The 18,566-nt window shown below is 35.2% G+C and overlaps 1 protein-coding gene across 3 annotated transcripts in view; it reads right to left on the reverse strand.

Annotated features, from left to right (window-relative positions):
• Nucleotides 1-18,566, reverse strand: part of SLK (STE20 like kinase) — a 51,985-nt gene that overhangs the window by 21,545 nt on the left and 11,874 nt on the right. For all 3 annotated transcript variants that reach the window (XM_010299561.2, XM_075757986.1, XM_075757985.1), the window contains exons 2-7: nt 7,901-8,065; nt 4,858-4,906; nt 3,947-4,096; nt 1,665-1,737; nt 1,249-1,443; nt 513-594 (exon numbers count right to left, since the gene is read on the reverse strand). In XM_010299561.2, the coding sequence (XP_010297863.2) occupies nt 513-594; nt 1,249-1,443; nt 1,665-1,737; nt 3,947-4,096; nt 4,858-4,906; nt 7,901-8,065 (714 nt within the window). The remainder of the gene's footprint in view (nt 1-512; nt 595-1,248; nt 1,444-1,664; nt 1,738-3,946; nt 4,097-4,857; nt 4,907-7,900; nt 8,066-18,566) is intronic.

Consider the following 18,566-nt stretch of genomic DNA (forward strand, 5'->3'; position numbering starts at 1 on the left):
TTCTTCTCCTACTGTCTGAATCTTCTTTCTCTGCTTGGCCCTGCTGCTTAAATCTATTCAACGTATGCCGGATGTATTCTGGATAAAGTAAATGCGCGCTGACGTGAAACAGAATCAAATGTACCTAGTCACATCTACTCTTGTTTAGGTATTCTGCAGTGACAGCATTACAGAGGAAGGCTGAGTACTAAAGCCTTTAAAACACCTGTCAGCAATAGACTACTTATGTAAATTTCTCCTTCATCCAATATAAGTATCAGGGTATAATTTAAATACTTATGCAAAGTAATTAGTTATATTACATCAAAATATGTAAACAAAGAATTTGATCTGCACTTGGTATCATTTAATTTTACCAAATAAGGACAAATGCAACAATGTTAAAAACAGACTGTGTACAACCACTTAATTTGAAATTATTTAAATAGTTACTATAATAGTGATCTGCTTTTAAAAAAATACAAAATATACCTACCTTTCAACAATAGTTCTGAACAATTAAGTCTTCCTACCTGTAGAAGTTGAGTTGCGCTCCACCTTGCATCTACATTCTTTTCCAAACATTTCTTCAGAAAATCTTTAAAATCTGATGACCTACACAAAAAGCAAACAGGTAGTGTTTTTTCTTTTGTCTTGACATCAGACTAGTGTATAGTGAAATATTCTTTTGCTTTCACATGCATCCACACTGCAACTCCAGGTCCTGCTATTGATTTAGAAAAACAGGAAGATGGTACGGGAATGCAAAATCCACTGTGCACAAATACAATCTTTAAAATGTTCCTCAATTTCTGGAAGAGTTTACTTTTGGCTCTGGATTTATAACACACCACATCTGCTATATCACTAACTGAATCACATAAAGATATTAAAATGACCAAATAGCTAAGAGCTTTTTAAAATGTTTTCTTAGTATAAAAAGACTTTAGTCTGCTTTCACTCAACGTTACTTTTTCAGATGGTCTTCAGATCTTTTACTGCATTTGCAAAAATCAATTTTGCATACATTTTAATGCAAAATATTTCAGTATAAAAGTTTCTATACAGAAATGACAAAAAAGCCATAGTCCCAATTGCATATGGATATACACTCACACATATATATACATGTACAAACATATACAGAATAGGTACCTGACTTTATGCGTAAAGCTAGTCCCATGAAGTTCAACATGAACGTAAGTTTAGTACATATATGACTTGGCAATCTATAAATTGGGTTGGGAAAGTTGTAAATAAAATACCAACCATTTTGAAGGCTGTGCTAATGTAGGCGGATCAGATTTTGCTATTTTCAGAAGCACTCGCATTGGATTTAATTCATGATGAGGTGGCTCTATTTGAGCCATTTCTATTAAAGTAATGCCAAGAGACCAAATATCAGCCTTGTAATCATAAGGTCTGTCTTTAGAGGTCTCGCACATTACTACTTCTGGAGCCATCCTGCAAAGAGAATAATGAAGTGTCAGATTAGAAAATGCGCTCTTATCTGTTCTGAAAAAGATTCTAAATTGATAAATTCACTAAAGCATTTTAAGAAGCACATTCTACTCTCACTTAATATATTTACACAATACTGTGTCAAGCTTGTAATATTAACTAACAACAAAGGTATTATTAAGATATTAGTTCATGCTAAAAAGTCAGGAAAACAGTGCACTTACCAATATGGTGTACCAATAAAAGAATCTCTTCTTTGTATTGTTCTTGTGTTTTTAGCCGATACTCCAAAATCCGCTTAAAGTAAACAGTAAAATGCTATTAACTGGATGGTGGAAAACATATTATATTTTTATATTTTACAACTGTCTTTTAAAATGTTGTATGTTCCAGATCAAACATTCTGTATTATTAAAACTTTGAAGTGAAATAAAAATATTTATGTTTTGATAACTGAATGCCAAGGGTCTATAGCATTTCTAATAAAAATAATGAAAAAACATTATTCTCCATTGCTAAAAAAAGTAATGGCAGTGTTGAGTGGGATAAAACTGATGCATGTATTTACTGCAGGAATAAGCAGGTTAAATTATTTTAATTAGAAAATAATTTCTTTAGCCTATGAAGGTTGTATTACTCAGACACGGCATATTAGCTCTTCATTAATTCAACAGCTCATTCAATTTTTATTTTCAGAAAGCTAGATTTTCCCTTTATATTACGCATTTCCACATGACTTTTCACTTTATATTAAATATCTAAAAGCTCACATATGCACCACTGATGTAACATTCAATCAAAAATCAACTTTATCTTTGCAATTAATACTGCTTGTCTATAAAGCACTACATTTCTCACTTAGGAAAAAAAGACAACATTTAAATAAGTGTTATATGCTTATTATAGATGTAACTTTCTTAATGAAGATCTAGATAGTAGAGCAAAGGGACAAAATAGTTTTATGTTGCCGTCTGTACAAAATTAATTGATGAGCTCAACACTCGAGAAGTCCAATTTTACTCGGGGGGGGGGGGGAGGGGAAAGGATTAAGAGAGCTACGTGTTCAAATGCAAAATCTGAAATCTTGAGGGACTACAGATACCGAAATAATAAAACTCAAATTCTTATAAAAATAAAATCATAGAATGATAGAATGATTTGGGTTGGAATGGACCTTAAAGATCATCTAGTTCCAACCCCCCTGCTGCGGGCAGGGACACCCTCCACTACACCACGTTGCCCAAAGCCCCATCCAGCCTGGCCTTGAACAATTCCAGGGAGGGGGCATCCACAATTTCTCTGGGCAACCTGTTCCAGTGCCTCACCACCCTCACAGGGAAGAATTTCTTCCTAATATTTAATCTTAATCTACCCTCCTTCAGCTTAGAGCCATTACCCATGCAATGAAATAAGTTTATTTGCCATTCACATATTTTTAAACCAAGGAATTACCCATTTCTTTGTGTACCAGAAGCAACATACTCTTTCAAGGGTTGCTGTGCACTTCAAAACTGAAGTCTTTTTTTAGAAATCTTAATTAGCAAACTTGAATATATCACTAAATATATGCATGGAAGAAATCTCCCCTGGTCTGAACTGTAAAGTAGTATCTTGACAGCCTGCACAGTTCTGTATATCAGCTGAGCTTGACAAAAGCTTAAAATAGTTCCAGTCTGTATGAAGAGGAGCCAGGTGATGTGAGGCAAATAGAATGAACAGAAACAAATTCTTCTCTTTCTGACCATGAGACTCTTGCTCTGATCTGTGATTTCTTTTATATCGGTACTAAGAAACTAAAGTAGTGGTTATATTACAGTTATAAATAAGGCCTATGAAACTGAGTCCATCACTAAATCTTCGGGCTTTCAAGAAAAGCCAAAATAGTAGTCATCCATACTTTGTGCATTAACAGAAAGGCACATGCAAGTATATGTACAAGTAACAACCTTGTGCAAGGGAATCCATGCAAAAAACACAGATACGCTTAACTGATCAATCTAGCAAAGCAGGTTCTTAAATATTCTCAACTTCTTAACAGAGATGATGCACTATACGTTGCAGAGACACTGTGATCAATATGAGTTAGGTAGTAGATATATTTGTGAATTTAACACGTCTTGCTTACATTTAAAAAGAACATCTGCAGTGGTGATCTTCTGATTCTTCTTACTTTTACTCTGTGCATACCTTGCATCTAAAGAAGTACAACTAATCACCTACGTCATATAGAGAGAAGTTTTTTTGAAACCTGAACACAAGCTGCTATGTCACGGAACTATGACATCGGTAGAACTAGAGCCACTGTAAAGGCTGACAGCTTATACACATTAGCCCCTGATGAAACCCTGAACAAAGTGGATCCACTTGCAAATCACTTGCATCTAAAAAACTCTCATTGTTAGACTGATATTTAAATGGATGATTCTGCCAAACTACAGCCTAAGGAAAATACAATAATAAGACCATGCAAAGTTCTGGGAATGACTTTTCTATGCAATGTGCTTACCTAGTTTAATATCTCCATCTAATGTGAAAAGAATATTGCCAGCTTTTAGATCTCTGTGGATGATCTTATTTTCATGCAAGTAGTTCAATGCTTCCAGTGTCTGCCTGCACACCACTTTGATCTGCGGCTCTGTTAATGGCCTTTCAAGCTCTACAAGAGAAAGAGACAGAAATAAACACAACATTTTTGCATTTTATGTTGTTATGGGTTCATAGAAATCAGTATAGAGGTATATGTGAAAATTAATTAATCTGACAGATTCTGAACATTGTATGTCAGAAAAACTTCTATCTTAAAATATTTGCTCCTTTCAGTAAAAATTTCATCACTTGTACCCAAAACCCTCTTCATAATGAACTATGTATACCTACCTATCTGAACTGTGCAAAAGCAATACAGTTTAGAGATTGGTTCTTTTGCATGGTACACCAAGATTTTAAAGACTAGATCCTTTACTTACTGGTATTAGTATTCATCTAAATTGCAGAATAGGCACAGAAAAAAAATCTAACTTTAAGGTTGATGCAATATAAAAAAATCATCACAACATAATTTGGAAGATAGAAAGGGAAGAATGAAATGCTGAAAAGTGCTCAAATAGATTATGTTATAACAACAGAGAGCTCCAGAAGCATATGAGAACGTTACATTCACTTAAATGATCAAGACAAAAATGTGTTTTCAAAATAAACACTTTAAAGATGAGAGAAAATGAATCAACTTAAGAAGTTGTAATGTCCCTAGATGTAGGTGTAAATGCTATTTTAAACCCCCCAACATTCAACAGATGTAGCACACCAATTACATAAATACTTGCATTTCAACAAAATATACATGTGAAACAAGTCTTAAAATATGTATATATTACAATCTTAAGATGTTAAGTTTATTATTTGAAACAACTTATTTACCCAACATTACTGCATCTACTGCTCCACCTGCACAAAATTCGATCAGGATCTGTATATGAAAACAAAAATACACAAATTATAGATTAAATAGTTCCACTGAACTGAACCATTCACTAAGGGAACATTACTGGGAGAACCGAGTTTCAGACTGATTGGCCTTGACAAATTATTTCACTAACCTCTGCAAAATACTGGTAGTGTCACCCAGCTAAAAGTAGGTCTGTGCTGTTCAATCAAATTATTTGAAAAATGCCTGGAGATCCTCAGACAAAAGTTTTAATCCAAAGATAAAATTGCATAATAAAACTTATAAAACAGTCATATTGAATCTGACTCATTGTAATGTGATTTACATAACCCCTGCAAGCTCATTTCTCGATTATTAAACTGTACTGCTATAGTATAATCTCTCTGACTGAAAAGTACAAGAGCTACATGATTTTCCAGTAGCAGATGTTATCTCTTCTGTTGTTTCAGATGAGACGAAAATATGGAAAAATACTCTTAAAAGTTACAGAAAATTAGTAAATTCAGATGTTTACATTCATTTTCCTCCATTTTAACCTCAACACGACCCAGAAATGTGCGCTTGCAGCCCAGAAAGCCAACCGTATCCTGGGCTGCATCAAAAGAAGAGTGTCCAGCAGGTCAAGGGAGGTGATTCTCCCCCTCCACTCCCCTCTCCTGAGACCCCACCTGGAGTACTGCATCCAGCTCTGGGGGCCCCAGTACAAGACAGACATGGACCTGTTGGAATGAGTCCAGAGGAGGGCCACAAAGATGATCAGGGGGCTGGAGAACCTCTCCTATTGGGACAGGCTGAGAGAGTTGGGATTGTTCCATCTGGAGAAGAGAAAACTCCAGGGAGACCTTATAGCAGCCTTGCAGTACCTAAAGGAGCCTACAGGAAAGCTGGAGAAGGACTGTTTTACAAGGGCATGGAGTGATAGGACAAGGGGTAACGGCTTTAAACTGAAGGAGGGTAGATTTAAATTAGATATTAGGAAGAAATTCTTCTCTGTGAGGGTGGTGAGGCACCGGAACAGGTTGCCCAGAGAAATTGTGGATGCCCCATCCCTGGAAGTGTTCAAGGCCAGGCTGGATGGGGCTTTGGGCAACGTGGTCTAGTGGAGGGTGTCCCTGCCCGCAGCAGGGGGGTTGGAACTAGATGATCTTTAAGGTCCCTTCCAACCCAAACCATTCTATCATTCTATGATTTTCCTTGATGCCTACAATACATCAAGGCTCTTATCCCAGAATCTAATACTAGAACAAGTCCATCTCCAGTTCTCAGTTTTCGTTTGAAACAAAAATAAACTCCAACTATTTGGGGGCACAAACTATGCTGACATGTAGGACAGAAAGAACATACAAAGGAGAAAGAGGGTAGACAAAGGGAACGAGGAGGGCAACAAAAAGGAAAGGTCATCCAAGACTGACATTCCACCCTTCATTACATGTTCGTCTTCTTTAATTTGAACTTTAAACATTAAATTACAATTTTCAGTCTGACAGCTAACGAGTATTTATTGTCAGAATCCTAACAGTCAATAGTCTGGGAAATGGTATCTTAACTTTTTCCTTTAGAGTACTTTAAAAATGAGAGCATAATTGCCCCTAAAAGAGGAAACCTCAAATTATACCTTATACCATAACACTTATATATACACCACTTATGTTACATATTACTTCAAATTACTATTACAATTAATTCTCACAACTATGGTACTAATAAATGCATTATATAGTGCAACTCCTTGTAAATTCTTTAAACCATTACTCCGTTTACATGCTTCTGCATACCTACTGCCAAGTAAGTTAAGTGTGGGAAACTGTAAATAAAGAATTTCTTTCTCCAAAATTTGCTGTTTGATCTGACAATATGACAAAGGCCTCTTTGGTAGAGAAATTGTGTTACTAAACCTGGAAAGTAAAAACATATTTTATATCCAACTATCTTTCTTTTCTTTTTTCCTCCACTAAATTCTGTTTACTTACAACATTATTATAATAGTCCCTTTGTCACTTTCATGTCTCTGCATTTCACTGTAACCACCTATCTACAATTTTATTATCTACAATTATATTTGCTCCTTTTCAATCTTTATTCTGCCAGTGAAGCCTATCGTTTAGTTTCATATTCTGCTTTTATGCATACTTGCTTTCATGCTGACCTTTATGCATGGATTTTTTTTTCACTATTCCACTGTTTTATACAATATCATTTTTCTCTGCATTCAGATCACAAAGTTTTCACAAAGCTTACCAAAATAAATCTACATCAGGAAACACAGTATTGGACTTCCATTGTTATCATGCTTAACGGATAAAGCACTCCAAGAAATTGTCTTTTACTTGTTTTAGGTATCTTTTTAAATTATAAGCTCTATTTAAAAAAACATGTATTCTTTGTACAATTTGAAAAACACTTATAAATGTTGCATTGAATCACCTAAAAGAAAAAATTGTATTTTCACAGCTAAAGCTATTCAGCACACAGGATATAGCAGAAGAGTGATGTACAGTCACGATACTTCTATGTACAAATATCTAGATTTTAAGTAAATTAATTATGGTTCAAGTCCTGGTAAACTGTCCTTCCTGGAAGTACCAATGAATTCACTCGTATCTAAAATACATACTTCACAGGCTGACCTTTTCAGCACATTATTTATTTTTCAGCCATGGATTCTGAATCTCACTCTAAATTGTGCTAATGTAATTAAAATCTGAGTCCTGCTGTTACAAATAAGCACTAAGAACTCTCTCCATACGTCAAAATGAACTGCTAATTTCCAAATTTTAGATTCAAACTCCTGACTAAATGACTCAGCATACCTCAGTTTTACAGTGGCAATTTCCTAAAAGTCATACTCACAATTTACAAATTAGTTTTGAAACTGAATAGTTACCATAATTGTGACAACCCAGAAGAAATGTGATTGACAAATGATCTTTTTTTTTTTCCCTTGGCTTTATTAAAAGTAATTTCAATAAGCTTTTGAAATTAGCAAAAGCATTTAGAGAAGAAAAAAATACCTACCCACAGATTGTTTTCATAGTAGAAAGCATCTAGGAGCTTAACAATATTAGGATGATCACAGGATGCTAAAATATCGATCTCAACCATGTAATCTTCAAGTTCTTCTTCTGACTTAGTATCAATCACCTTTGCAGCAGCCAGTACTTTTGTTTCTTTGTTCTGAGCCTATAAAAAGAAGTCACAGCAAACATATATATGTGAATTGCACCACACAACTGTCACCAGCAAAAAAAAAAAAAGCCCAACAAAAAACGCCTCTCTTGACATTTCTATGCTATTTTCCTGTCTTTGCTTCTCTACAAAAAGAGAAGACCTGCATATTAAAGACTAAATAAATTCTAGATAAATTCTATCAGAAAAAAGGTTTTATAACTTTTCTCAAAGTCAAGAAACAATGAAAGATAGGAATATGCTTTAAACCATCATGCAATCAATAGCTTAGGGTCATTACTATTTTGTACTCCTAAGATGAAGTTCTGTGCTGCTCCTCAAAATACTATCTATTAATGCTTGGCAAGGAGCATTAAGTAGCCTCCACCCTCTCATTTCTGACTGCACATTCTTGCCCTTCTGACACTCCCCACGTTGTGGCAGCACAGCTGTTTGCAAAGCCACATAGAAAAACAGATCCTCTACCAGTAATCAGTAGGTTACTCTTCGGCCAGGGGCTGTATTCAAGCTCCCATGTTAAAAAAGCTTCTAAGACATCATTAATTTGTCTGGGCATTTTACTCTCTTTGCGTCTGAAGTGTAGGAGCAGTTCCACAGATGGCTACTTATGGAAGCTGGCCACGCTGAAAATGCTGCCAGCCTCTATTTTCTCCACACCTTAAAACTAGGGGGAACTAGGAACTGCTCTAGTGATAAGGTCAAATGCAGAACAAGTAAGATTTGGACTTGAAAAGCAAAAGGAAAACAAGACCGTGGATACCCAAAAAGAAAAAAAAAAGCATTCCTGCTATGTATTTAAATATTGTTTGGGTTTTTTTAAACATAAGAAATTACAAACAATTAGGGTTACTGTTATTTAAATAACAAAAAAAAAAAAAAAAAATCAGAATCCAGTTGCTGTAAATAATTATTCACAGAATATTACTAAGAATCTAATCCAGCAAAACTAGGCAAGGTGAGTTGTTTTTTTTTAATATGTGGGGGATAAAGCAAACATTAAACACACAGCCTATATATGTGTACATACACACACAAAATTATACACACGTTCTAATAATTCTCTTGTAAGTTATGTTTGAAGGAATACTGTAACTTGGAATGTAGTAAATTTAAAAAAAGAATGTATATTTCCTCAAGCCATCATAAAAACACTAGTTTGTTCAGGCATATCCAGTGGTTACATTTTGTCTCTGAATAAATGAAGTTGTAGCACTGAGGTCTACTTCACCAATTATATGTAAAGACCACGAAGAAAAGGCCTAGATTTACTCCACCTAGCTTTTGACATTCAAATGAAATTAAATGGGAAGTAGGGAGATAGGCTCTATCCAAAGTAGCAAAAACCTAAGCAGCAGCAGAGGCAATTCTGACTCCTGATGTGAACCATCACAAGGTGGTTCATCCCGTCTCTGCTGGTGCAGCTGCTGCACGGGGCATCTTGACCCCAAATCTAGTCAAGATGAACTCATGACAGGACACAGCAAGAATCCCAAAACCTGACTTCTGTCACCTAATCTCATTATACTAATATCAGAGAAAAGCTGATATGAGACAGCAAGTAAGAATTCTTAAGAATGATTTCCAAGGTCTAAATATTACTACATTCAAAGCCATAAATAATTCTCTCAATGTGGCAGAAGAAAATAAAAGATTTAAAAATAAACATTTATGATAACATTCAGTAAAACAGCAGTAACAGCAAAACACACTCATGAACACAGTCCTAGCTGATTCATCTTATGTTGAGTTGAGGGTAAAGGTTTTCTGTAACATTTATTTTTATCTCAGTATTCTTTCCACAACAAAAAACCCAATCAATCTTCCCAACCTCAGTATCTGCCCTCCCATTTTTAACAACAAAGCTGAGAGATCTGTATAACATTATTTGAAAACAAACCACTGAAGTTTTCCAACACACATTCTAATAATAAAAAGGTCTACTTAATAACAGAAACATAATTTGTTTTGGTTTCATGTTTTATAGCAAGAATGAAAGACCAACCTTCCTATTCTAGAGCTGGACTGTAAATTAAACGTGAAAGGTGAAACAAATATCTGTTTCCACAATGGAATTAGACTTGGTAGCTTTACATGTGCAAAAATAATGGTTGATAAAGCACTTTTCTAGAGAATTAAAATATTAACTGTAAATTTACTTTCTTTGAAGCATGCATGGCCACACACTCTCTCGAATCTTACAAGAAGGATATTTAAAAAAAAAAATCTGAAATTCAATTTTACACAAATTTGCATGTAAACTATATAATAATAATGGTAATAATTTTTTTTTTAAATAAAACTATTTTAAACTTCTACATCAGGTAACAATAACAGATGTTACTGTTTTCAGATTCAGTTTCACCTTTGAGAGAGAGTGGGGCACTGGTAAATTAGCATGCATGATTTACATGCTAGGGAGTTTGCTGCATTTATAGCATATATTGCTTTTTTTCCCGTTGACAGAATACTTTGTATTTTGATTTTTCCTAGATCTTTTTACTTGAAGTAACTAGAAATCTGCTAAGTTTCTTTTATTTCCTCCTTGTGGTAGCTCTATTAAAACACCTCATTAAAAATCAGAAGTGATTATAGAGACAGAATGATTATCTTTATGAGCATCTTAACAATTATAAACAAAACAAATGTTCACCTTTGTTCTGACTTGAGATACTAAAATTTTGTAGGTCTAGATCCAGACTTTTTTTCCAGTTCTCAAAATAAAAAAGCTTTAAAATCAGCATATTTCCACTGGGTATTTCTGAGGACTGATAAAACATTTTAAGTTACACTTGAAAATAAAAATTTAAAAATCTTCATTTTTAAACATGATTTTAAAAGTTCTTTTTGAATAAGACATTATTCGTCTCCACTCCACAATGCAGCCTATAATAAATGATTTGCTGTAAGAAGCACATAAGAAATATGCTCTTTACAACTCTGTAGGAAAGGATTTTACTGTTCATGCATAAGATTTACGTAGCACTGTATTGACTGGAAATAAAACCCCCTCTGGATTAAGAACAAAAAAATGCATTTACAGCTTTGTGTGGGCATGTTTGTTTTTCCTAGACTTTGGCTGAAGTCTTTCTTAAGCCACATAACATTCTCCAAAGGTCAGAGCAGGAGCAAAAAATGTGTAGATGCAGTCTTGATTTGCATATGCTCATTTTGTGTTTGGGTACATGAACATCTAAAGTGAAATAGCCATTCAAGTTACTCAGCGGTTCTGCCCTCTCAAAATACGTCCTGTATCAGTAGCTCAGCAGCTTCTTCCTATATTTTAGCTCTCAGATACCATTGCAAGCCGTTCCAAATGCTCTGCTTAAGTACATTTGATTCTGATTCCATGACAGGTGATTTAAGCTGTAGAAATGCAAACTGGCATCTTCAGTGGTTATGGTTCAATCTTGCCTTATGTGGAGACAAGGAAGAAAGGAGGGAGAAAGATTTTCTTTCTTTAACAAAATTTGATCTTTTCAAAAGACTCATACACCATAGTTAAAAACTGAATTAGAGTAACTCATTCCCAAGATCTGACTAATGCAGTATGACACAGAAATGATTAACTAATATATGCAACAATACATAAATATTGCAATCCTTCCACCAAAATTTGTATTTGGATTATATAGTTACGATTACTGCAGCAAACGTTAACTACAGAGAGGCAGTATGCACAAGAGAATAGCAAACTGTATGTTACAGTACAGTTCTTGCAGTGGATGGCACAGTTTCATTGGCAGAAAACACAGAAAAATACTTTTATTCTCCTAATTCTAAGATAAAGTACTTTTAGAAAGATGGATTGCAGGTTTGCATAGAATAAATATGTTCTTGTAAATTAGAACTTGCAAATTACTTTCTGAACTTAAATCCCCCACAAATGGCAATGACATCTAATGCACAAAAACGTAAACATTTGAGAACGTATCAGTACAAGAAGGAAGAATAACCATTTACACAAACCTGGGATCTGCAAGTATGTGAAATTACTGACTCCTCCCTATTAATCCTTACTTTTTGTACAGCATCATATATGCAAATATAAGTTCCAGAGCCAGAAGCTTTTTGAAGAGACTGATAGCAGACTATTAAAAGGCATATTTACTGGCGGGGCATTCAGCCAAGAAGTTGCATATTCCCAGCCATGGGCAGCAGGGAGAGCAGAGCCACCATCCAGAGTAATAGGATTACAGCTCAGAGATAGCTCATAGTCTTTCATCTTTAGATGGCCAATATGAAGTTTCAGCCTTGGTTGTGTCAAGCTGTTTCAGTGTCCTATCAACAGCAAATGTTTCCTTCCCAACTCTGCAGTTCCTCTCCTGCAATGTAGCATGCAGATACAAAAAATTAAACACTATTTACAACTGAAAAAAGTTAAGTAGGTCCTTCATCCCTTGTTCAGCCAACCAGAAACAAAGCTGATACACGAGATAGAAAATTATTCATCACCTTTCTTCCCAATGCCTGATCTCTTTTGAGATGTTATATAACCACACAGCATGTTTTGCAGGCAGCAAAACAAATCAATTAAGAAGCTTTTCCTTTCTGACTCATTCTTCTCAACAAAACTACAGTCATAATCATAGATCATCAAGGTTGCCAAAAAGTGAAAAATACACGCACGCTATTCAGCAAAAGAATGGTTTTGCATGTAAAAAGCTACACTTTTGTGTAAACCTGGGATTGTCAGATCTAGCTTTATGACGATGTCTGAGTAATCAGTCCTGAAAAGCTGTCCTTGTACAACATAAAGGCAAGAGCTGTTTCTCAGAGCTATCAGAAAGCAGTGGATCTCAGGCTTTCTTAAACATATGAACCAAGGAAAAAACCCAAAACTATAATTTCACATTTTAACAGCCTGATCAAATAAATCTGTAAGTAGTAGTGTGGCCTGCTGGAAAAGCTACACAGGTCTTTGTTTTGTATAAATTTACTATACCGTATTTAACATTGTCCTGTGCATTTTGAAACTAAAAAAACCTGCACGATCAGTATCAAATGTTCAAACTTCTTTTCAAAACATGGGAAGATGTTCTTTATTAGTGAATTTTAGAAAAAAAAATCTACTTTAATCAGAGAAAAGGAAGCATTAATTCTAACATTGAATGTTGAGAAATGTAATTGAACATACCAGTTTGAATTCAAGAGCAAATAGCTACCTCTGCAATATTAAATCACAGTTTTTACAATAAATCACAAGTTAGGCCAATGAAGAAGATGGCAACCTCCACAGATTTCTGGAAATTAAGATGAGCTAGTCATTTCAAAAAAGCCACATTATTTTGCACCAGTTTTCTCTGCACAATGTTTGAAAATGTAGTAGTAATAAAAAAAACCTAAAGATAATTCTACTTTTTTGTTTAATTATACATATGGTTGGTGCAAGGAATTAAAACCCAGCAAACTTCGGTTATACCTGCTAAAACTTGTTGAAATGACTGTTACAAAAGAACTATTAAAAAAATAATGAAAGGATAGTATCTACCAGAGAAGATGATACACCCTTAAATTACAACTGATCAGCCCAAATTTTTCCCTGCCTGCAAAATGTATCATAATTATCTACTATACATTATCTTCTATTTCAGAAATGTTTAATGCCAGAGAAAAAATACTGAAATACAAGTGCAGATAAAAGTGTCTCTACTTCCTACAAGCAAATAGTATTACTAACGAAGTGGAGCCCAGGGTTCAACCCAGACTACTGAAGTACATCTTTATGGTACTGTGGTCTGGTGCTGCCTTTGTGGCTATACTAGTTTTGGATCAGTTTCCATGACAACTTCACTCTTAACGTTATCCTTGTACTTCGTACTTATTGCGGTTCTTCCACTTCCTCCACAGTTGGTTTCTGAGGATTCCACAAGTTATTTTTGGGAGTGGTATGGAATATAATTTTCATGTTTAACCTCATGATTCCCTTTATGTATTTTCATTAGTTTTGTGGTATTTTGTATACTAGCTAAGCAGAGTTCCCATCCTGATTCATGCATCGTGTCACTGAAATCAGAAGGAATATTTATATGCATATTTGAAAAGTACCAGGGCTGAACTGCCAAATACCTGCAAAATAAGTGAAACAGTCCTTTAGAGGAAATTTAACAGAGATTAAATCAGATTTCAGCACCATTCTTCTTATTTAACCAAATCTGTTTAAAAAACAGAACAAGAAAAAATAAAAATTGCTAAACATTGGCAAGAAAATCTCCAAAACATGCTATGCTGTTTTATAATAATGCATTCTTATTTTTCCTTCTCTTGTTGTGTGATAAAAACATAAAAGCAACAGGGAAAACCAGCTGACAATATTGGGGAAATATTTGTAATTAACACATTAAGTGGTGTCAGAGATGTAAGTGCAAAGAACTAGTATTTTTTTCCTAAATTAAGTTATCACAACTGTACATAGTACTTTCAAAAGCAGCATTAAAATACACAATTGTGCTTTACAATCAACTCCTATACTTGAGAAGGGGGAGGTGTGACAAATTAAGATTTATCCCTGCAGTGCTAAGCTGCTTTGCCAGTATCTTTCATCTGCAGAGGCCACTAACAGTTGCTGGCAGAGGTTTTCTCCTTTTTATCAAGCACCAGAGAATGTCAGCCCCAAACTGACTTACAGCTTCCCAGGAAAGTTAGTAGCCCAGTGTATCTTCACCTTGGATTACAGGTATCCTACAGTTATTTATTCAGTCTTGTGTCATTGGGAAAACAAAACAAAACCACCAACAAAACACCACAAAATGCTTACTGCTTATTAATTTACAAGTTTATTTTAATCACTATAGCTTCAAATTAAGTTTTTATTCCAGCAATAAACACACCTTTATTCCAGATGACAAATTAATAATGCTTCCAAGAAACAATGATATCAAGAAATAATTTTTAATCAAACAACAATTGCTAATTCTAGCTGTTCACTAGAATTACTTAAGACAACCAACAAGCTGTCTCCAGATTGTTCTTTTTTCAGAAAATTATCACGCTGCCAGGTTGAGAGGTGAGAATTTTATTGTTTGCTCTTGATAATTTTATTACTTGTTTGAACACAGGACTTAAGAAACTTCCGATTCCTTTACCTGTGAGGATTCTATGTTATAATCTTGCTTCTAGTCATTTAACATCTCTAACTATGCTTTAGTTCCCTTTAGCTCAGACAGCATTACTCCTGCTAACATCTTTTCCCAAGGAGACATTTGGAGTTGTAAGAGCTAACTCTGTAGCTTTCTGCTAACAGATAACACCACAGAGCGTTTTGGCTTCACGTAGCACTAAGTCATTTTGTTTACTCACACTTTACAGACTACACAGTGCACATTCACAGATATACTACACATATCAAATTAGAATACTCTCTATTGAAACGGGGGAAAAAAGTGGCTAGGTCAACCCACAGTTCCTCCTCTTACCCTGCTCCTTGGAGTTAGGTTACAAACCAAAACTGGGATCTCCTCTGCCCAGAGCCTTTAGCCGGATCAGATGTAAGATGGTTACAGCTGCTTGCTGACCCAGCACAGCTATTCACGTATAACAAAACAACAACAACAAAGTGCATCTGACTTGAGCATAGAAAATTCTGTCTTTTCAAACTGGAAAAGAACAAGTCAACAAAAAATAAAGAAATATGACAATTTCTTTGGACTTTAAGAACCGTTCAACAAAGACCTTCTGACACGTTACTAGGGAAACTACAGTCATAGAAATGAAATGTGGCGCAGTCATTAAGTGAAAAAAACTTGCTGTCAAAGACATAAAGAATATTATTAAAAGATCAACATTTCATACAGCAGAAGGAAGGCATTTAAAGACCTGTACTAAAACAATTTATTTTATGTATTTATTGTAGAAAATGATGGGATGTAACAGATGTAACTTAACTGTCATTTAAAGTGTATACATCTTACCAGCTCAAAAATATGGGCAGTTTGGGAAAAGGTTCTGTATAATTTGATACTGTAATGTGAACCATATTCAAGACTCAAAATGAGCACAGCCAAATAGCCAGAGGGGAAAGATTAGGTGAAATAAGATGAAGCATTATCACCCCATTTCATTCTTTGTCCTGCTAAATGAACAATTAATAAATTATACTTCATTTATTTTAAGGGAAAAATATAAACTATATAGGCAGTTTAAGATTCAGTATTTTATAAAAAGATACAGTTGTAAGTGGGAAATGAAACGCGACTACATCAATACCACATTAAAACTGGCAACAGCTCTTGCAAAACTATCAAAGCATATATTCTGTCACTCCATGCATGCTCTAGTCTGTTAAGATGAAACTTCCCCTATTTCTGAAGTAACAAAAAAGGAAGTAGAGTAGCTTTTGACAGCTTTCATAAAAAAGCTGTACATCATCCCCATTTTTAAAGTAACTTTGTTATAGAAACCAATTCATATTTTTTATGGTATTAATGTATTTTAAAAAGAACAGGAAATTTAGAATTCTAGAAGGAAGTTATTGCTTCCTTATGTACATATCTTTAAAGCAATCTAACAGAAACCAACTGCAAAGGCAGCAACAACAAAAAGAGAAATCAATATACTTAAGCCAATGTCTTTCAGCTCTCTAATGTAAACAAGTTATTTTCAAGTCAGTTCTACAATGAACTTTATTAAATACAAAATTCACTATGATCACATAAGATATTTAATGCTTGTACTGTCTGTGACTTGCCTGTAGTTTTCTTGTGAGTCTTAACTAATGACCCTAAAGCTACATGAGAACAAAGTGAAATCTTCTGACATGCAAGTTAGAAAGGTTACCTCACATAGACTTAGCTGTCTTTGTGCTGCAAGTATGACATCTCAGGAGATGAGAAAGAGCCATCTGAATAAACATGTGGTATTCCTTGAAAATTGGCTATTTAAGTGCCACAAAAATAGCATCTTGGGTTCTGTAAGTAAATTTCATTCATATTCAGCACAGTAGTGCAACATGTTGCTTCTAATGTTGCCTTTCAGATTAACTGGTTTGTTAGGGGGTTTTAATTGGTGAATTTAAACAACTAAACTAAAACAATGAAGAATAACGGATTACTTTGAGAAACTAAAACTTTGAGGGAGGTGATCCTGCCCCTCTACTCGGCTCTTGTGAGACCTCACCTGGAGTACTGCGTCCAGCTCTGGGGCCCCAGTACAGGAGAGACATTGGGCTGTTGGAGAGAGTCCAGAGGAGGGCCATGAAGCTGATCAGAGGGATGGAGCACCTCTCCTGTGAGGACAGGCTGAGAGAGTTGGGATTGTTCAGCCTGAAGAAAAGGTGGCTTCGGGGAGATGTAATTGTGGCTTACCAGTACCTGAAGGGGGCCTACAGGAAAGATGGTGAGGGACTGTTTATCAGGGAGTGTAGTGACAGGACAAGGGATAATGGGTTTAAGCTGAAGGAGGGTCGATTTAGATTAGATGTTAGAAAGAAATTCTTTACTGTTAGAGTGGTGAGGTACCGGAACAGGTTGCCCAGAGAAGTTGTTGATGCCCCATCCCAGGAAGTGTTTAAGACCAGGTTGGATGAGGCTTTGGGCAACGTGGTCTCGTGGAGGGTGTCCCTGCCCATGGCAGGGGGGTTGGAACTAGATGATCTTTAAGGTCCCTTCCAACCCAAACCATTCTATCATTCTATATGAATGCTAGCCTATTATTTATCAGCTGATTTCAAAAAAAATTTTAATTTAGAACCATGCTGCTGATGATAATCTTTTTCAAATTCTGATGCATTTTTTGCAGTTGCTGTTTGCCATTTTACTGATTAGTGTAATTCATTCAGAATTTACCTAATATGGTAGTGAGAAATACAAATGGCCATAGGAATAATTGCATTACTTGATAAAATGATTAAAAACAAATCCAGATAAACAAATCAAGATAAAATACTTCTACTCTCTTTGCAGAGCATGATGCACAAAAGATTCAAAGGCAAAAGTTGCTTTGCTCAGACTTTTGCGTCTAATTAACTTAAGAGTTTCTATTGGTTAAAGATTTTCACACAACGTAGGAACAATATTCTTCCTCTGACAGAACTGCTGAGTATCATGATAACTTTAAACACTGCAAACCATTAAGCACACAAGATGTTCAAGAGGAAGTACTGTTCTTGTCTCAATACTGTTGCAATATTACTTTTAATGGAATTACGAAAGCTTTATTTTGTCCATGTCCCCAAGAAGTGACAGCAATGAGGATGCACCAGCAGGGCTGTTAGAGACGAGGGAGTTTTCTCTTTGACAAGACTTCGCCCTTTCTCCTATTCCTCCTTCTCTCTCATGTTTATTTTATTAGGCTGAAGGCTTTTTGAAGCAGAGGGCTATCTTTTGGGGTGTATTTGTACAGTGAGAAGGAATGTGGAATTCCATTCTTTTTGGAGAATTATCTAACCCACTTCTTGCTTCACTCTGAAATTCAATTCAGTTTCTGTGCTTTCTTCACAGGGGTAAATTTAGTGCCAAGTAAGAAGTCTTACAAAATGTTCATTGTTTTCTAGCAGTTACAT

The sequence above is a fragment of the Balearica regulorum genome, chromosome 7 (genome assembly GCF_011004875.1).
Source record: "Balearica regulorum gibbericeps isolate bBalReg1 chromosome 7, bBalReg1.pri, whole genome shotgun sequence".
Classification (NCBI taxonomy): Eukaryota; Metazoa; Chordata; class Aves; order Gruiformes; family Gruidae; genus Balearica; species Balearica regulorum.